This window comes from Eleutherodactylus coqui, chromosome 10 (assembly GCF_035609145.1).
Source record: "Eleutherodactylus coqui strain aEleCoq1 chromosome 10, aEleCoq1.hap1, whole genome shotgun sequence".
Taxonomy (NCBI): Eukaryota; Metazoa; Chordata; class Amphibia; order Anura; family Eleutherodactylidae; genus Eleutherodactylus; species Eleutherodactylus coqui.
This window is the reverse complement of record NC_089846.1, coordinates 76,755,351-76,775,913: the sequence shown is the minus strand read 5'-3', so window position 1 is coordinate 76,775,913 and position 20,563 is coordinate 76,755,351. Positions and strand designations below refer to the sequence as shown.

The window sequence follows — 20,563 nt, the reverse complement described above, 5'->3', positions numbered from 1 at the left end:
TCTGCCTGCTACCTCGCTGGTTATGCCTGCGATATCCTGATCTTTCTCCAATGTCTCACATCTCGGATGATCTCTAGCCCTGGTTCCACCTCCCGGACCCTTCCATACCTACTCCTCCTACTTGAGACTGTCTTTGTCCTTGCGGCTCACCTGTTGTGCTGTTATTCGTTGATCCGTAGACTGGAGGCAACCAGAGAGCAAGTAGAAGAGGGAAACCGCAAAACATCTGGAAACAAAGAGACCGTAACTGAGAGAGCGTAAAAGAGAGAAATAGACGGAGGAGAGGAGACAATGGGAAGAGGAGAGCAGAGACATGAACAATCAGACGACCAACATGGAAGATAGAGTCAAACACATGAGGCCTTGCTCTTTCTAAAGATGGCTATTCATGCTGCGCCAGACCAAGGAGTCTGGGGAAGGTCTAGGGTTATGTGACCCCTAAATTTTCAAGACCCTGGGGCAAGCGTCCTTTTAGCTCTGGCAATAATTGGTGCCACAAGAGTCACTGCACAATAATCCATCCTATAAAGTAACACACTATCTTGACTGCAACTTTTTGTAACCAGGGCGGTCTTACATTGACTGGTCTCCGGTATGACACCTTCTGTTTTTGGTGCACCTATCTACAATGTAGAGATATTATATAGTGACTAATATCAGGCTCATACATGGTGGTGCCCAAATGCCCTTTAAGCCGGCTTCACAAGCCCTATAAGAATCGCGCAAGATTTGTGGGTTGTGAGACGCACAAATATGAACCCCATTCTTTTGATGGGTCATACACATTAGCGATGTTTTCCCGCATGGCACCGCAATGTGATGCTATGCGGGATACAAATCACAGCACGTTCTATCTTGTGCGTGATCTCGCATCGCACTGACCAATGTTTTCAATGGGAGAACCTCTGCGATCCTCTACAGCAGCTGTTTTGCCATGAAAACGCCTTGCATCCATGAGGATTTGACATAAAGGCGAGCGCAATATGTGGGCGGGATTCACAGGCAAGTAACGCGCTCGTCCGTGCAAAATTAGCCTAAGGCTCTATGTCCACTTGCACGCACGGATTCCATCTGCTGAACCCCGTAGCGAAATCCATCCGTGCCCGCAGACATTGAGAGGAAAGCACATTTTCTTACCTGCCCAGCTCCGGTGCGGGTCTCCTCCGTGCTGGCAGGATCTTCTTTCTTCGTCACAGCAGATGCGTCCAGACGCTCTGGTGACGTGCCGAATGTATGCGCAGTGCAATTTTTTTTCTTAATCTACTGCTTTCCTGCGGATCCACGCCACGCCCACAGTAACAGCTGCGGGCGGTCCGCGGATCAGACGGCTTCCATCGACTTCAATGGAAGCTGTCCTGCGGGATCCCCAGGAAAATGGAGCATGCTTCAATTTCTGCCTGTGCGTTCGATCCACACGCCGGGAAATAAGAATTACATCCGCATGCTCTAAATTGCCTTGCAGATGCTAATGCATCCCTATGGGCACCTAGAGCTGCGTATCTCCTGCGCAGGAGACTCGTGCGGATTTTATAATTAACATCCGCCCATGGACATTGGCCTTACTGAATGGCCCCTTTATTAGAGCTCTTGCCACTCTCATGATCGGCGCTACCCTATGTGGACATTCTCCCCGTGACCCCGGAGTGCGACATAAAATCACGTGACAAGTTTTCCGTGGATCAGTTTCAGTGTGAATCCACATAAGATGGTAAAATCCAGCGATCTGAGTGACTTCCAACTAGGCCGGTCATCGGTGCTGAACTAGCCGGGGGCTCACTGCTGACCACGGGGTGGTTAAAATGGTATACAGACTATACTGAGAATGGCACGATAGAGAAAAAAGGGGATCCTGTGGATGGAAACAACCTATCACTGAGAGGGGTCAGAGGAGGATGTCAGGAATCGTTTGAACAAACAGGCTGCACAGTCAGATGAATAAAAATGCTGCTCTCACTAACGTGTCCGAACGCACAACTCACCTTTCCTCTACACGGATGGGATATAACAGCAGACAGCAGTTCCAGCGCCATTGTGTCTAAGAACAGAAAGACTCCAGCGGGCAAAAGAGCGTAAAACTTGTATCACCGAGCAGCGGAAAAACATCTACTGGTCAGATAGATCCAGATTTCTGTTGCTGATGGGAGGTCAGAATTTGGCACAAGAAGCATGAATCACTGACCCCTTCCTGTCAGCCGGTCAGAACACGTCAGCACCGCCATCTAATCTGTAGCAACTACAAGAAGTTTCCTGTCCGCAAGGGCCAGAGGAGTCCAATGCTACTAATATAAGGGCCGTTCATAGTATACTGCCAGTAGTGCCCAAATAGCACAGCGGACTGCACATGGAGTAACCACAGTGCTGCCGCCCGCTATGTCACCGCATTACCCTGGCTGTCCCGCCGCTGCACATGCACCCACTGGGCAGCTCACACTGGTGGCCGCGCACTCACCTTTTGTCTTTTTCGTTCTGTAATAAGCATGCTGTCCCACAGCGTCAGTCACATGCTCAGCATGGTGTCCGCGTCACATGATCAGCATCATCCAATGCTGCGGCTGCAGAGAGATCACATGACACAATATTGAATATAAGTCACATCCAGTTATAACACTTCTGTGTGCAGTATAACAGAACTGTTTCCGCCGGACAAGCTTGGGGTTGTAGTGCTCCACGGACAGATAACAGCCACAGACGAGTACCCCGCACTGCACTGCTATGTCAGCAGTCAGGCTGGGGGTTGTAGTGCTCCACATACAGACAACAGCCACGAACGAGTACCCCGCACCACACTGTTACGTCAGCGGTCTAGCAGGGACTTGTAGTGCTCCACGTAGTGATAAGAGCCACGGACGAGCGCACCAAACTGCTACATTAGCCGTCTTAAAAGAAGTCTGTCTCTGTAGCCCCCGGCTACAGAGGTGCAGCGTGCATCTCCCATGCGGCTGAGGTAAAATGGAAGCTGCGCTGTGATTGGTTGCCGGGGGCTACAGATACAGACTCGCTTTTAGACGGCTGACATAGCAGTGCATTGCGGAGTACAACATAGACATGCTGGGGGTTGTAGTGCTCTGTGTATACGCTATAACTGTATTATATACACGTCCGGCAGTTGGTACGCTGGGGGTTGTAGTGCTCCGTGTATACACTATAACTGTATTATATACATGTCCGGTGGTTGCTACACTGGGGGATGTAGTGCTCTGCGTATACGGTATAACTGTATCATATATACGTCCGTCGATCGGTATGCTGGGTGTTGTAGTGCTCCGTGTATATAGTATAACTGTATTATATACAGGGACGATACGTTGGGGGTTGTAGTGCTCCGTGTATACGGTATAACTGTATTATATACAGGGATGATACGTTGGGGGTTGTAGTGCTCCGTGTATACGCTATAATTATATCATATACACATCCGGCGATCGGCACGCTGGTGGTTGTAGTGCTCCGTGTATACGGTATAACTGTATTATATACATGTCCGGCGGTCGGTACCCTGGGGGTTGTAGTGCTCCATATATACGGTATAACTGCATTATATACACATCCGGCGGTCGGCATGCTGAGGGCTGTAGTGCTGCATGTATACGGTATAACTGTATTATATACACATCCGGCGGTCGGTACGCGGTGGGGTTGTAATACTCCGTGTATACGGTTTTACTGTATTAAATACACATCCGGCGGTCGGTACGCTGGGGGTTGTAGTGCTCCGTGTATACAGAATAACTGTATTATATACACGTACGGCGGTCGGTACGCTGGGGGTTGTAGTGCTCCGTATATACGGTATAACTGTATTTTATACACTTCCGGCGGTTGGTACGCTGGGGGTTGTAGTGCTCCGTGTATACGGATTTACTGTATTATTTACACCTACGGCGGCCGGTACGCTCAGGGTTGTAGTGCTCCGTGTATACGGTATAACTGTATTATATACACGTCCGGCGGCCGCTACGCTGGGGGTTGTAGTTCTCTGTGTATACAGTATAACTGTATTATATACAGGGATGGTACGCTGGGGTTTGTAGGGCTCCGTGTATACGGTATAACTGTATTATATACAGGGACGGTACGCTGGGGTTTGTAGTGCTCCGTGTATACGGTATAACTGTATTACATACACATCAGGCGGTCGGTACGCTGGGGGTTGTAGTGCTCCGTGTATACGGTTTTACTGTATTATATGCACATATGGCGGCCGCTATGCGAGGGGTTGTAGTGCTCCGTGTATACGGTATAACTGTATTATTTACACGTCCGACGGTCGGTACACTGGGGGTTGTAGTGTTCTGTGTATACGGTATAACTGTATTATATACAGGGACGGTACGCTGGGGTATGTAGTGCTCCGTGTATACGGTATAACTGTATCATATACACGTCCGGCGATCGGCATGCTGAGGGTTGTAGTGCTCCGTGTATACGGTTTTACTGTATTATATACACATTCAGCGGCCTGTACGCTGGGGGTGGTAGTGCTCCATGTATACGGTATAACTGTATCATATACACGTCCGGCGATCGGCATGCTGAGGGTTGTAGTGCTCCGTGTATACGGTTTTACTGTATTATATACACATTCAGCGGCCTGTACGCTAGGGAATGTAGTGCTCCTTGTGTACGGTATAACTGTATTATATACACGTCCGGCGTTCAGCACGCTGGTAGTTGCAGTTATACCGTATGCACAGAGCACTGCATTATATACACATCCGGCGGTCGGTATGCTGGGGGTTGTAGTGCTGCGTGTATACTGTATAACTGTATTGTATGCACGTCCGGCGGTCCGTACGCTGGGGGTTGTAGTGCTCCGTGTATACAGTAAAACTGTATTATATACACATCCGGCGGTCGGTACGCTGGGGGTTGTAGTGCTCCGTATATACGCTATAACTGTATTATATACACATCCGGCGGTCGGCACGCTGGGGGCTGTAATGCTCAGTGTATACGGTTTTACTGTATTATATGCACATATGTCGGCCGGTACGCTCGGGGTTGTAGTGCTCTCTGTATACAGTATACAGAAGTATACATAATATACACGTTCGGCGGTCAGTACGCTGGTGGTTGTAGTGCTCCCTGTATACAGTACACCTGTATTATATACACGGTTAGTACGCTGGGGGTTGTAGTGCTCCCTGTATACAGTATACCTGTATTATATACACGCTTAGTACGCTGGGGGTTGTAGTGCTCCGTGTATACGGTATACCTGTATTATATACCTGGCCGGCACGCTGGAGGTGGTAGTGCTCAGTGTATACGGTATAACTGTATTATATACACGTCCAGCGGTCGGTACGCTGGGGGTTGTAGTACTCTGTGTATACAATTTTACTGTATTATATACACGTCCGGCGGTCGGTACACTGGGGGTTGTAGTACTCCGTGTATACGGTATAACTGTATTATATACACGTCCGGCGGTCGGCACGTTGGGGGTTGTAGTGCCTCGTGTATACAGTATACCTGTATTATATACACGCTCGGAACGCTGGGGGTTGTAGTGCTCTGTGTATACGGTATACCTGTATTATATACGCTGGAGGTTATAGTGCTCAGTGTATTTGGTATAACTGTATTATATACACGTCCAGCGGTCGGTACGCTGGGGGTTGTAGTACTCCGTGTATACAATTTTACTGTATTATATACACATCCGGCGGTCGGTACACTGGGGGTTGTAGTACTCCGTGTATACGGTATAACTGTATTATATACACGTCCGGCGGTCGGTACACTGGGGGTTGTAGTACTCCGTGTATACGGTATAACTGTATTATATACACATGCGGCGGTCCGTACGCTGGGGTTTGTAGTGCTCTTTATATATGGTATAACTGTATTATATACACATCTGGCGGTCGGCACGCTGGGGGTTGTAGTGCTCAGTGTATACGGTTTTACTGTATTATATGCACATATGGCAGCCGGTACGCTCGGGGTTGTAGTGCTCTCTGTATGCAGTATACAGAAGTATACATAATATACGTTTCTGGCGGTCGGTACGCTGGTGTTTGTAGTGCTCCCTGTATACAGTATACCTGTATTATATACACGGTCGGTACGCTGGGGGTTGTAGTGCTCCCTGTATACAGTATACCTGTATTATATACACGCTCGGTACGCTGGGGGTTGTAGTGCTCCATGTATACGGTATACCTGTATTATATACCTGGCCGGCACGCTGGAGGTTGTAGTGCTCCGTGTATACGGTATAACTGTATTATATACACTTCCAGCGGTCGGTACACTGGGGGTTGTAGTGCTCCGTGTATACGGTATAACTGTATTATATACACGTCCGGCGGTCGGTACGCTGGGGGTTGTAGTACTCCGTGTATACGGTATAACTGTATTATATACACGTCTGGTGGTCGGTACACTGGGGGTTATAGTACTCCGTGTATACGGTATAACTGTATTATATACACATCCGGCGGTCGGCACGCTTGGGGTTGTAGTGCCTCGTGTATACAGTATACCTGTATTATATACACGCTCGGTACGCTGGGGGTTGTAGTGCTCCGTGTATATGGTATACCTGTATTATATACCTGGCCGGCACGCTGGGGGTTATAGTGCTCAGTGTATTTGGTATAACTGTATTATATACACGTCCAGCGGTCAGTACGCTGGGGGTTGTAGTACTCTGTGTATACAATTTTACTGTATTATATACACATCCGGCGGTCGGTACGCTGGGGGTTGTAGTGCTCCCTATATACAGTATAACTGTATTATATACACGTCCGGCGGTCAGCACGCAGGGGGTTGTAGTGCTTCGTGTATACGGTTTTACTGTATTATATGCACATATGGTGGCTGGTACGTTTGGGGTTGTAGTGCTCTGTTTATACGGTATAACTGTATTATATACACGTCCGGCAGTCGGTACGCTGGGGGTTGTAGTGCTCCGTGTATACGGCTTAACTGTATTATATACATGTCCGGCGGTCGGTACGCTGGGGGTTGTAGTGCTCTCTGTATACAGTATACCTGTATTATATACACGGTCTGTACACTGGGGGTTGTAGTGCTCCGTGTATACAGTATACTTGTATTATATACATGGCTAGCACGCTGGAAGTTGTAGTGCTCAGTGTATACGGTATAACTATATTATATACATGTCCGGCGGTCGGTACGCTGGGGGTTGTAGTGCTCCGTGTATACGGTATAACTGTATTATATACACTTCCGGCGGTCGGTACGCTGGGGGTTGTAGTGCTCCGTGTATACGGTATAACTGTATTATATGTTGGGGGTTGGAGAACACGGAGGAGATATTTGGCGCTCTTTGCCATCGCAGGACGCTTCTGTACGTTTCAGAGTCCGCTTTATTTAGCTGCATGGAAGGCATAAGCACAAGGGCAAACGTCTCGCGTTGCATCAAGTCCGGGAAATACAATATATATCCGGACAGTTCAGGGGCACCGCAGCTTCTCCGCAGTTGCTTGCTTTAGTATTACACAATCAGACAGAAAGGGCTTCTCTAAAACTGTAGATGAGCTCAAACTGCAGCGTAACGGCGACTGCCCACGCCATATTTGCACGTATCACGCACTGAATATCGCGCACTGATTTCAGTGGGTTCATCCCGAGTACCAGAATGTCGCTCTTGTACAGGCGTCCATTCAGAAGGGTTCGTATTCGCACAGGATTTTCTCGGCCGTGTGAAAGTGGCCTAAATGACCAGATGGGCGCGTCCTGGGCCCATGGAAGATGTCGCTGACAACACAAAAATGTACTGTGAAATGTGCAAATGCGCAATGTTCACAGCTCAAATCTGTCATGCTGACTTGTGCGTTTTGCGCATACAGCCATGGGAAGCCGCCCTTATTGACTTATGTCCTCCCATCACCAGGCCCATCCAACACATAATAACCAGACATGACAGCATAAAGGGGTCTGTATGTAAGCCTTCCGATGACGCTGTGGTCATGCGAGTGTCATGCAGGATTCTTCATGTGACGCCCACATATCATACCAAGAGGCGGTTTTGATAGCTGCCGTACTGCAGCACCATTATAGTCTTCAGATCTGACCGAGGCGCAGAACGCAGGTGTGAACAGAAACTAGTTTTGTTTTACCGTTACTCGGCTCTATCATAGGAGCCAAACAACGTTAGCAACAGCTCTGGCGCGATGTGCCCAGTAGCCCCACTGAGTACAATGGGATCTGTGGCGCTGCCAGCATATCCTGAATGTTGTACCGGACTGGCACCAGCAGAGCCTAAGAGAGACAAGGGCGCTGGGACTTTCTTCTCCTCATTGTACCGGATCGACACCAGCAAAGCCTAAGAGGGACAAGGGCGCTGGGACTTTCTTCTCCTTGTTGTACCGGTTCGGCACCAGCACAGCCTAAGAGAGACAAGGGCGCTGGGACTTTCTTCTCCTCGTTGCACCGGATCGGCACCAGCCCAGCCTAAGAGGGACAAGGGTGCTGGGACTTTCTTCTCCTTGTTGTACCAGATCGGCACCAGCCCAGCCTAAGAGGGACAAGGGCGCTGGGACTTTCTTCTCCTTGTTGTACCAGATCGGCACCAGCCCAGCCTAAGAGAGACAAGGGCGCTGGGACTTTCTTCTCCTCGTTGCACCGGATCGGCACCAGCAGAGCCTAAGAGAGACAAGGGCGCTGGGACTTTCTTCTCCTCATTGTACCGGATCGACACCAGCAAAGCCTAAGAGGGACAAGGGCGCTGGGACTTTCTTCTCCTTGTTGTACCGGTTCGGCACCAGCACAGCCTAAGAGAGACAAGGGCGCTGGGACTTTCTTCTCCTTGTTGTACCGGATCGGCACCAGCCCAGCCTAAGAGGGACAAGGGTGCTGGGACTTTCTTCTCCTTGTTGTACCAGATCGGCACCAGCCCAGCCTAAGAGGGACAAGGGCACTGGGACTTTCTTCTACTCATTGTACAGGATCAGCACCAGCAGAGCCTAAGAGAGACAAGGGCGCTGGGACTTTCTTCTCAGCGTTGTACCAGACAGGGACAAGGGCACTGGGACTTTCTTCTCCTTGTTGTACTGGATCAGCACCAGCAGAGCCTAAGAGGGACAATGGCGCTGGGCAGAGGCGTAACCTGAAGCTCCTGGGCCTCAATGCAAAACCTGTAACAGGGCCCCCAACTATAATGTTTTATTCATAGTACTGGGCTCCCTGTATGGAGAAGAGGGGCCTTATGGGCCCCCTAAGGCTCCTGGGCCCGGGTGCAACCGCATCCCCTGCATCCTCTATAGTTACGCCCCTGGCGCTGGGACTTTCTTCTACTCATTGTACCGGATTGGCACCAGCAGAGCCTAAGAGGGACAAGGGCGCTGGGACTTTCTTCTACTCATTGTACTGGACCGGCACCAACACTGCCTAAGAGGGACAAGGGCACTGAAACTTTCTTGGGCTTGTTGATAGCAGGTCCGGTTATGTAAAGTGTAAGACGGTGTTTCCCAGCCTGCGGCTCGACAACTGTTCTAAGACTACATCTCCCAGCATGCTCTAACAGCCTGCTACAGCCAAGCCATGTTGGGAGTTGTAGTTCTGCAACAGCTGGAGAGCCAGAAGTTGGACAACTTTGGTGTAGGAAACAGAAGAAGCACGCAGATATGCCACGTGTATACAGGAAATATATAGCCCTAGCATACGGTATAATGTACACAGCGGGGTCCATATATCAATTATGTCATAAGGAAACTGTGCCAAATTTTTCAAAATGGTGCAGGCTGTAATATATTTGGTGCAAATACACCTGTGTGTATATGGAATATTAAAGATATACAGGGAGGTAAATACAGAGAACGTGGATATATAGTGGGCTGTACATCATGTACTGCACACACATCATCCACCCATGGCTATATCTATCTATCTATCTATCTATCTATCTATCTATCTATCTATCTATCTATCTATCTATCTATCTATCTATCGGTATAGTATAAAGTGAGTGGGCACAGGATGTAATATATATCTCCTTTGGAAATTTTGTAAACAGCAAGTATACAGAGGTAGTATACATTTTGTTTACAATTTATATAGTGGGAATTTAAAAAAAAGCGTATAAGTATTGGACACAAGGGATGTAGTATATGCTCACCATATAATGTACACCCCATCTGCACAGCTGATAATGTATATCTTCTATATAGAATATACCATGCACCTATAGCATGCAACATCTTGTCATGTCTTGTATGCAGTGTGTATACTTCATGTGTAGTACTATTTATGATATATGTGCTGTAGAGGTGATGTATATAGGAGATATAGTATATGCTCCCTGTAGGTGATGTATACAGGGGATGTACTATATGCTCTGTTGGTGACGTATATAGAGGATGGAGTATATGCTCTGTAGGTGATCTATACAGAGGACTGTAGGTGATGTATACAGAGGATGGAGTATATGCTCTGCAGGTGATGTAAACAGAGGACTGTGAGTGATGTATACAGAGAATGGAGAATAAGCTCTTTTAGGGGATGTTTATAGTGTGTTTATAGAGAAGACGTACTATATGCTATATAGGGGACATATACAGTGTGTATAAAAGAGCTGTGGTATATGCTCTGTAGGTGATATATAAACAAGGGATGTAGTATATGCTCTGCATGTGACATATACAGCGCGTATTAACAAAATGTAGTATATGCTCTTTAGGTGACATGCACAGTTTGCACACTGGAGATGTAGTACATAGGTGATGGAAACTGGAAATGTAATGCAGTATATGCTCTGAGAGTGATGTATACAGAGGACATAGTATATGCACAGTAGGCGACGTATACAGAGGACATAGTATATGCGCAGTAGGTGACGTATACAGAGGACATCATATATGCGCAGTAGGTGACGTATACAGAGGACATCGTATATGCGCAGTAGGTGACGTATACAGAGGACATAGTATATTCGCAGTAGGTGACGTATACAGAGGACATAGTATATTCGCAGTAGGTGACGTATACAGAGCACATAGTATATGCGCAGTAGGTGACGTACACAGAGCACATAGTATATTCGCAGTAGGTGACGTATACAGAGGACATCATATATGCGCAGTAGGCGACGTATACAGAGGGCATAGTATATTCGCAGTAGGTGACGTATACAGAGGGCATAGTATATTTGCAGTAGGTGACGTATACAGAGCACATAGTATATGCGCAGTAGGTGACGTACACAGAGCACATAGTATATGCGCAGTAGGTGACGTATACAGAGCACATAGTATATGCGCAGTAGGTGACGTATACAGAGCACATAGTATATGCGCAGTAGGTGACGTATACAGAGGACATAGTATATGCGCAGTAGGTGACGTATACAGAGGACATAGTATATGCTCAGTAGGTGATGTATACAGAGGACATAGTATATGCTCAGTAGGTGACGTATACAGAGGACATAGTATATGCTCAGTAGGTGACGTATACAGAGGACATAGTATATGCTCAGTAGGTGACGTATACAGAGGACATAGTATATGCTCAGTAGGTGATGTATACAGAGGACATAGTATATGCTCAGTAATTGATGTATACAGAGGACATAGTATATGCTCAGTAGGTGATGTATACAGAGGACATAGTATATGCTCAGTAGGTGACGTATACAGAGGACGTAGTATATGATCTGTTGGTGATGTATACAGGATATGTAGTATATGCTCTGTGGGTGATGTATACAAGATACGCTCTGTGGCGATGTATACAGTATGTGTAGTATAGGCTCTGTGGGTGATGTATACAGAACATGCTCTGTGGGCAACATATACAGGATATGTATCAACTGATTACTATGTAACCGTGGTTTTGTAATTTTTGTCTTTCTGTATTTCCCCTGTCTATGTAAGCGCTGCGGAATATGTTGGCGCTATACAAATAAAGTTTATTATTATTATATGTAGTATATGCTCTGGGCCGACGTATACAGGAGATGTAGTATATGCTCTGTGGCCGACGTATACAGGAGATGAAGTATATGCTCTGAGGGCGACGTATGCAGGAGATGTAGTATATGCTCTGAGGGCGACGTATGCAGGAGATGTAGTATATGCTCTGAGGGCGACATATTCAGGAGATGTAGTATATGCTCTGAGGGCGACGTATACAAGAGATGTAGTATATGCTCTGAGGGCAACGTATACAAGAGATGTAGTATATGCTCTGAGGGCGACGTATACAGGAGATGTAGTATATGCTCTGTGGGCGACGTATACAGGAGATGTAGTATATGCTCTGTGAGCGACGTATACAGGAGATGTAGTATATGCTCTGTGGGCGACGCATACAGGAGATGTAGTATATGCTCTGTGGGCGACGCATACAGGAGATGTAGTATATGCTCTGTGGGCGATGTATACAGGAGATGTAGTATATGCTCTGTGGGCGACGTATACAGGAGATGAAGTATATGCTCTGTGGGCGACGTATACAGGAGATGAAGTATATGCTCTGTGGGCGACGTATGCAGGAGATGTAGTATATGCTCTGTGGGCGATGTATACAGGAGATGTAGTATATGCTCTGTGGGCGACGTATACAGGAGATGTAGTATATGCTCTGTGGGCGACGTATACAGGAAATGTAGTATATGCTCTGTGGGCAACATATGCAGGAGATGTAGTATATGCTCTGTGGGCTACGTATACAGGAGATGTAGTATATGCTTTGAGGGCGACGTATACAGGAGATGTAGTATATGCTCTGAGGGCGACGTATACAGGAGATGTAGTATATGCTCTGTGGGCGACGTATGCAGAAGATGTAGTATATGCTCTGTGGGTTATGTATACAGGAGATGTAGTATATGCTCTGAGGGCGACGTATACAGGAGATGTAGTATATGCTCTGAGAGCGACGTATACAGGAGATGTAGTATATGCTCTGAGGGCGACGTATGCAGGAGATGTAGTATATGCTCTGAGGGCGACGTATGCAGCAGATGTAGTATATGCTCTGTGGGCAACGTATACAGGAGATGTAGTATATGCTCTGTGGGCGACGTATACAGGAGATGTAGTATATGCTCTGTGAGCTACGTATACAGGAGATGTAGTATATGCTCTGTGGGTGATGTATACAAGAGATGTAGTATATGCTCAGTAAGTGACGTATGCAGGGTGCATTGATAATGGGATATGTACTCTGTAGGGGGATCTATACAGGTGTAGTATATGCTGTGTCTATAGGAGATGTAGCACATATTTGATATCTAGTGTATACATATAGGCAGTGCACCTGCTCTGGGTGTGGGCGCTCCAGCAGTCGACCCCAAAGGATGCCGTCTCTTTCTCTGGCCTGAGGAAGTTGCCGTCTCCACCGAGTCTCATCCACCGTCTCTTTATGTGCGAGAGTCGGATCCCGGCCTCATGGTAGGTGGCTGTCACCTGCGGTCTATGTCAGGCCTCCTCCATGCAATGGCTCAGCAGACGGGCTGTCTCAGGCTCCCAGGCTGTCTCATCCTTCTCCTCCCTCCTCCTCTCTTTCTCTAGAGCTGTCTGTCTCTCTCCTCCCTTCTCTCCTCCCTCTCCCTCCCCCTCCTCCTGTCTCTTTACATCAGCCTCCCCCTGAGAGACAGACAGAGACAGAGGCACACTGAGGGACAGCAAGAGACAGGCCCCTGCCAGGGACCTGAGGATGGAGGAGAAGAGACTGCTAAACAGAAAGGAGAAAAGCAAAAGAATGAAGAATAAGGAAAAACAGTGTAAATAGAGGATACAGAGAGGAGTATATGGAGAATACGGATACAGAGAAGAGTATATGAAGGACATGGATATACAGAGAGGAGTCTATGGAGGATACAGATGTACAGAGAGGAGGTTACGGATATACAGAGAGGAGTATATGAAGGATATGGATATACAGTGAGGAGTATATGGAGGATATAGATATACAGAGAGGAGTCTAAGGAGGATACGGATACAGAGAGGAGTATATGGAGGATATGGATACAGAGAGGAGTATATGAAGGACATGAATATACAGAGAGGAGTCTATGGAGGATACATATGTACAGAGAGGAGTATATGGAGGTTACGGATATACAGAGAGGAGTATATGGAGGATAGGGATATACGGTATGGAGGATATGGATATACAGAAAGGAGTACATGGACGATACGGATATACAGAGAGGAGTACATAGAGGATAGGGATATACGGAGAGAAGAATATGGAGGATACAGATGTACAGAGAGGAGTATATGGAGGATAGGGATATACAGAGAGGAGTATATGGAGGTGACAGATATAGAGAGGAGTATATGGAGGTTACGGATATACAGAGAGCAGTATATGGAGGTTACGGATATACAAAGAGGAGTATATGGAGGTTACGGATATACAAAGAGGAGTATATGGAGGTTATGGATATACAGAGAGGAGTATATGGAGGATAGGGATATACAGAGAAGAGTCTATTGTGGATATGGATATACAGAGAGGAGTATATGGAGGATATGGATATACAGTGAGGAGTATATGAAGTAAGGGGTATATGGAGGATACGAATACAAAGCAAAATATATGGAGGATAGGGATATACATAGAGGAGTCTATGGAGGATATGGATACAGAGAGGAGTCTATGGAGGATATGGATATACAGAGAGGAGTATATGGAGGATATGGATACAGAGAGTAGTATATGAAGGATACAGAGAGGTGTATATGGAGGATATGGATATACAGTGAGGAGTATATGGAGGATACGTATACAGGGAGGAGTCTATGGAGGGTACAGATATACAGAGAGGAGTATATAGATATACAGAGAGGAGTATATGGAGATTAGGGATATACAGAGAGGAGGATATGGATAGAGAGCGGAGTATATGGAGGTTACGGATATACAGTGGGGAGCATATGGAGAATACGGATATACAGAGAGAGGTATATGGAGGATAGGGATATACAGAGAAGAATATGGAGGATACAGATGTACAGAGAGGAGTATATGGAGGTTACGGTTATATGGAGAGGAGTGTGATAGGGACATACAGAGAAGAGTCTATGGAGGATACGGATATACAGAGAGGAGTGTATGGAGGATAGGGATATACAGAGAGAAGAATATGGAGGATACAGATGTACAGAGAGGAGTCTATGGAGGATAGGGATATACAGAGAAGAGTCTATGGAGGATACGGATATAAAGAGATGAATCTATGGAGGAAAAGGATATACAGAGAGGAGTCTATGGAGGATAGGGATATACAGAGAGGAGTCTACGGAGGTTACGGATATACAGAGAGGAGTCTATGGAGGAAAAGGATATACAGAGAGGAGAATATGGAGGATACGGATATACAGAGAGGAGAATATGGAGGATACGGATATACAGAGAGGAGAATATGGAAGATATGGATATACAGAGAGGAGTATATGGAGGATACAGATATACAAAGAGGAGTATATGGAAGATACAGATATACAAAGATGTCTATAAGGAGATACAGAGAAGTGTATATAAAATTATACAGTTGGAAAGGACCTCCAGGGTCATCTGGTCTACCCCATCCTGCTCAGTGCAGGATACACAGATATTTGTCCAGCCTTTGTTTGAACACTTCCATTGAAGGAGAATTCCCCACCTCCCGTGGTAACCTGTTCCACTCATTGATCCCCTCATTGTCTAATATCTCATTTGTGTCTCCTCCCTTTTAGTTTCATCCCCATTGCTTCTAGTCTTTCCTTGTGCAGATGAGAATAGGGCTGATCCCTCTGCACTATGATAGCCCTTCAGATATTTGTAGAGAGCTATTAAGTCTCCTCTCAGCCTTCTTTTTTGCAAGCTAAACATTCCCAGATCCTTTAACTCAGGGGTCCCCAACCACCGTTCCGTGGACCGGGGCCGGGCCGTTAGGTGTCTAGCGCCGGTCCACGGCACCGCCGGGAACTTTTGTTCTAAACACAAGGCCCGCGGCCTGCTGCCTTGTGTTATGTGGCCCGCGGCGTGCCGACGACGCTCACCCCTGAAGCGATTACCAGCGGGGGCGCCGCAGCTGGTAATCGCGCTGATCCCGGCGCACACTGTGCAGCCAGGATCCTCCTCCCTGAGTCCCCTGCTCATTAGTTCCGCAGGAGAGGACTCGGGAAGGAAGCGTGCCGGGCTGCACACTGACGTCAGGGCAAGCAGAGAGAGAGCGACGCTGACAGCAGGGAGGAGGTAAGTATATGGGTTGGGGGGGTGCTTATTACTAGAGGGGGCTGTTTATTTCTGGGGGGGGCTGCTTACTACTGAGGGGGCTGCTTACTACTGGGGGGCTGCTTACAACTGGGGGGCTGCTTATTACTGGGGGCTGCTTACAACTGGGGGGCTGCTTACTACTGGGGGGGGCTGCTTACAACTGGGGGGGATGCTTACTACTGGGGGGGCTGCTTATTACTGTGGGGGGACTGCTTATTGCTATGTGGAGCTGCTTATTGCTAGGGGGGCTGCTTATTACTAGGGGGGCTGCATATTACTAGGGGGGCTGCTTACTACTGGAGGGGCTGCTTATTACTGGGGGGGCTGCCTATTACTTAGGGGGGGCTGCTTATTACTGGGGGTGGGGGCTACTTATTACAGGGGGAGGGGCTGCTAATTACTGCGGGGGGCTGGTTATTACTGGGGGGGAGGCTGCTTATTTCAGGGGGGCTGCTTATTACTGGGGAGGGCTGTCTATTACTGGGGAGGGGGGAGATCAATTATATGCTGCCCTATGTGTGTACTGGGGGGGGGGGGATAAATCATATCCTGCCCTATGTGTGTGTTGGGGGGGAGATAAATAATATGCTGCCCTATGTGTGTGCTTGGGGGGGGGGAGATAAATTATATGCTGCCCTATGTGTGTGCTGCCAGGCAGGGGGGGGGGGATAAATTATACTGCCCTATGTGTGTACTGCCAGGACATTCTAAATGTCATAATTAAATAAGTATGCAATAAACGCCAACTCCCTTTATAACCCCACCCCATATAACCAAAGCCCCGCCCATGTCCCACCCAACCCTGCCGGGCCTTGTAAAAATGTTCTTGCTTGAAGCCGGTCCCTGGTGCCAAAAAGGTTGGGGACCACTGCTTTAACTGTCCTTCATAGGACATGATTTGCAGACCGCTCACCATCTTGGTAACTCTTCTCTGAACTTGCTCCAGTTTGTCTATGTCTTTCCTAAATTGGAGTGCCCAAAACTGCACCCAGTATCCCACATGAGATTTGACTAAGGAAGAGTAGAGGGGGATAATTACCTCACGTGATCTAGACTCTATGCTTCTCTTTATACATCCCAGAATTGTGTTTGCATTTTTGGCTGCTGTATCACATTGTTTACTCATGTTCAGTCTATGATCTATTAGCATACCCAAGTTTTTTTTTACATGTGCTGCTGCTAAGACCAATTCCTCCCATTCTGTGCTCTTTTCATTTTTCTTGCCTAGATGTAGGACTTTGCATTTCTGCTTGTTAAATGCCATTCTGTTAGACACCGCCCACTGTTCAAGCTTTTCTAGATCTTTTTGAATTCTCTCTCCGTCTTCTCATTTATAAAAATGTTGACCAACACTGGGCCTAGGACAGAGCCTTGTGGTACCCCACTTGATACATTCTTCCACTCAGATGTGCAGATATTTATGACCACTCTTTGAGTACGATCACTTAGCCAGTTGTGAATCCACCTAAGGCCATTCTCACATATGTGGTTGGCCAAACGCCGCAATTTCGATTGTGGCATTTTGCAGCGATTTTAATTTAATTTTTGGATACTGGTTCCTGTATCTGACAGCCGGTTTTAGCGCACCCCATCATTGTGATGGGTGATGAGGTGCGCTAAACGCAGTAAATTAGAGCCGAGAGTGCTTGAAAATCGCTGCGCTAGAAAACACTGCGTTCGAGTGCATGTCTGCAAAGCCCCATTGAAATCAATGTGAAGGGTTATACCGCGGTAATCGCGGTAACAAAGCGCAAGTGTAAGAGTGGCCTTACAGTTACCTTGTCAATTCCATATTTGGTAATTTCTTCAATAAGAATCGTATGAGATGCTTATTGAAGGAAATTAGATTCGTCTGGCATGACTTGTTTGTTACAAACCCATGCTGTTTAATTACTCTATTTTCATCCAAGTACTTGCATACATGCTGTTTAATAATTTGTTCAAATATCTTTCCCGGTATAGAAGTCAGGTTCACAGGCCTGTAGTTTCCTGGATCCACCTTCTTCCCTTTTTTGAAGATAGGGACAACATTCACCCTTCTCCAATCTTCTAGGACTTCTCCTGTTCTCCAGGAATTTTTACAGATTATGGCAAGTGGTTCTGCAATTACCTCCACTGCTTCCTTCAGTATCCTAGGATGTAATCGCCTAAGGGCTAATGTCCATGGGCGGATTTGATTTGCGGGATCCATGTGTGGCACCTGCTTGTGAGATCCGCAAATCAAGCTGCCCATAGGGAAGCACTGGGCGTCCGCACTTCATTTAATACCTGCAGATTTCTTTTTATTTGATTTGCAGATACCACGAGTGGCTAATAAATCGCAGCATGCTCTGTTTTACCGCGGATCACGTGTGGATGTGCTCTATTCATCTCTATGGGAGCTTACAATCCGCAGTGCATCCATAAATACATTTGTGGATTCACTGCAGATTTGAAGGTTAAAATTAATTAGGGAGGTGGGGAAAAGGCTGGGAGTTGGGGTTGCGGAACTTTTCAGCGCAGACGATCCGCAGCGCATCCGCATGGAAAAAAAATGCAATCCATGATCTCTTGCAAGCAATAAAAAAATTTATTTAATGACTCGCAGTGCATCCACTGCGGAAATCCGCATGAAAAATCTGCGTGTGCCGCGGACATGAGGCCTAAGTATTATAGGTCACTGATAGTTTGCAACTGGACAACGCTTTTAAGAATATAAAGAGAATTGTATATTTTGAGCTCTGCCTACAGAATAATCTACTACACGTCTCCATATCCTCCATCCAGACCTCCCCAGATATCTGGATCCTTCTTGTATATCTGTATGAGCCATATGAGAACCAAATGCCTTCCCAAGCTGATAGTGGGTTAACGGGGACAGAGGGGGTGATGCTGTGCTGTATTGTATCGTGAAGGAAGAGCCATTACTGCAGCACTCACGGTGTTAATAAGCCCCCATAGACACATCTATCAAAACTAACAGTAAGACGGTCCTTGTTGCCCATTGCAACCAATCACAGCGCAGCTTCCCTCTTACCTCAGCAGTACAAGAAATGCAAGCTGCACTGTGATTGGTTTCCAGTGGCAACAAGGACAGTTTTAGGCAGTTTGATAAATCTGCCCCGTCATCACCGCTAAGTGTCCATCAAGCCCAGCTGTCAGCCAAAGAAGGAAGAGCTGATTCACATGCAGTCATTAACAAGCTGACGGTCAGATCATGAGGTCACATGATTGTGAGTAGGTTGTCCGCACCGGCCGGAGGTGTACCGCCAATCATCGAATATTTTTATACTGACCGAAACTGAATGATCATCCGATAAACAAGGGAGCACCTTTACTTGGGGAGTGGGTCGGGGCAGAGAGGCACCGGTGTTACTTGGGGGGGTCACGTATGGTGATAATTTTAGTTTTCTGGTAGTGTTTTTTATTTGGAAACCGTATGGTGGTGGTATTCAGTTGTGGTGTGTGAGGCACTTATTTAGTATACCTTTCAGTATAACAGAACGGGAAGTGTCAGACTATTATTAGACTTAGAGGTCAGTGTGCAGGGAGTGGAGGAGGTGAGCAATGACATCAGGCTATTATTAGTCTTAGAGGTCATTGTACATTGAGGGGAGGGGAGCTGTGACTATTGTGAATGGTGGCTCCTGTGTTATCTATATATAGGTGTCACCTCTCAGTGTAATCCTGCCTGTGATGATAATGAGATGACAGCTGAAAAGTTTTCTCTACAGAACAGCAAGTATCAGACTATTATTAGTCCTAGTGGTCAGTGTGCAGGGGAGGGAGGAGGTGAGCTGTGACTATTGTGAATGGTGGATCCTGTGTTATCTATATATAGGTGTCGCCTTTCAGTGTAATCCTGCCTGTAATGATAATGAGATGATGGCTGAGAAGTTTCCTCTGGAGAACAGGAAGTATCAGACTATTATTAGTCCTAGTGGTTAGTGTGCAGCGAGGGGAGGAGGGGAGCTGTGACTATTGTGAATGGTGCACCCTGTGTTATCTATATATAGGTGTCAACTGTCAGTGTAATCCTGTCTGTGATGATAATGAGCTGACTGCTGAGAGGTTTTCTCCACAGAACAGGAAGTGTCAGACTATTATTATGCTTAATTGTCAGTGTGCAGGGAGGGGAGGAGGTGTGCTGTGACTATTGTGAATGGTGGCTCCTGTGTTATCTATATATAGGTGTCTTCTCTCAGTGTAATCCTGTCTGTGTTGATAATGAGATGACTGCTAAGAGGTTTTTTCACAGAACAGGAAGTGTCAGACTATTACTATGTTTAGTGGTCAGTGTGCAGGGAGGGGAGGAGGTGTTCTGTGACTATTGTGAATGGTGGATCCTGTGTTATCTGCATATAGGTGTCACCTCTCAGTGTAATTCTGCCTGTGA

The 20,563-nt window shown here is 46.8% G+C and overlaps 1 protein-coding gene across 3 annotated transcripts in view; it reads right to left on the bottom strand.

Annotated features, from left to right (window-relative positions):
* The window catches only part of GABBR1 (gamma-aminobutyric acid type B receptor subunit 1), a 151,613-nt gene extending 138,114 nt beyond the window's left edge, over window positions 1-13,499 (bottom strand). For all 3 annotated transcript variants that reach the window (XM_066581345.1, XM_066581347.1, XM_066581348.1), the window contains exons 1-3: window positions 13,240-13,499; window positions 2,450-2,552; window positions 151-226 (exon numbers count right to left, since the gene is read on the bottom strand). In XM_066581345.1, coding sequence (XP_066437442.1) covers window positions 151-226; window positions 2,450-2,479 — 106 coding nt within the window. In that variant the 5' untranslated portion in view covers window positions 2,480-2,552; window positions 13,240-13,499. The remainder of the gene's footprint in view (window positions 1-150; window positions 227-2,449; window positions 2,553-13,239) is intronic.
* Between the last annotated feature and the right edge of the window lie 7,064 nt (window positions 13,500-20,563).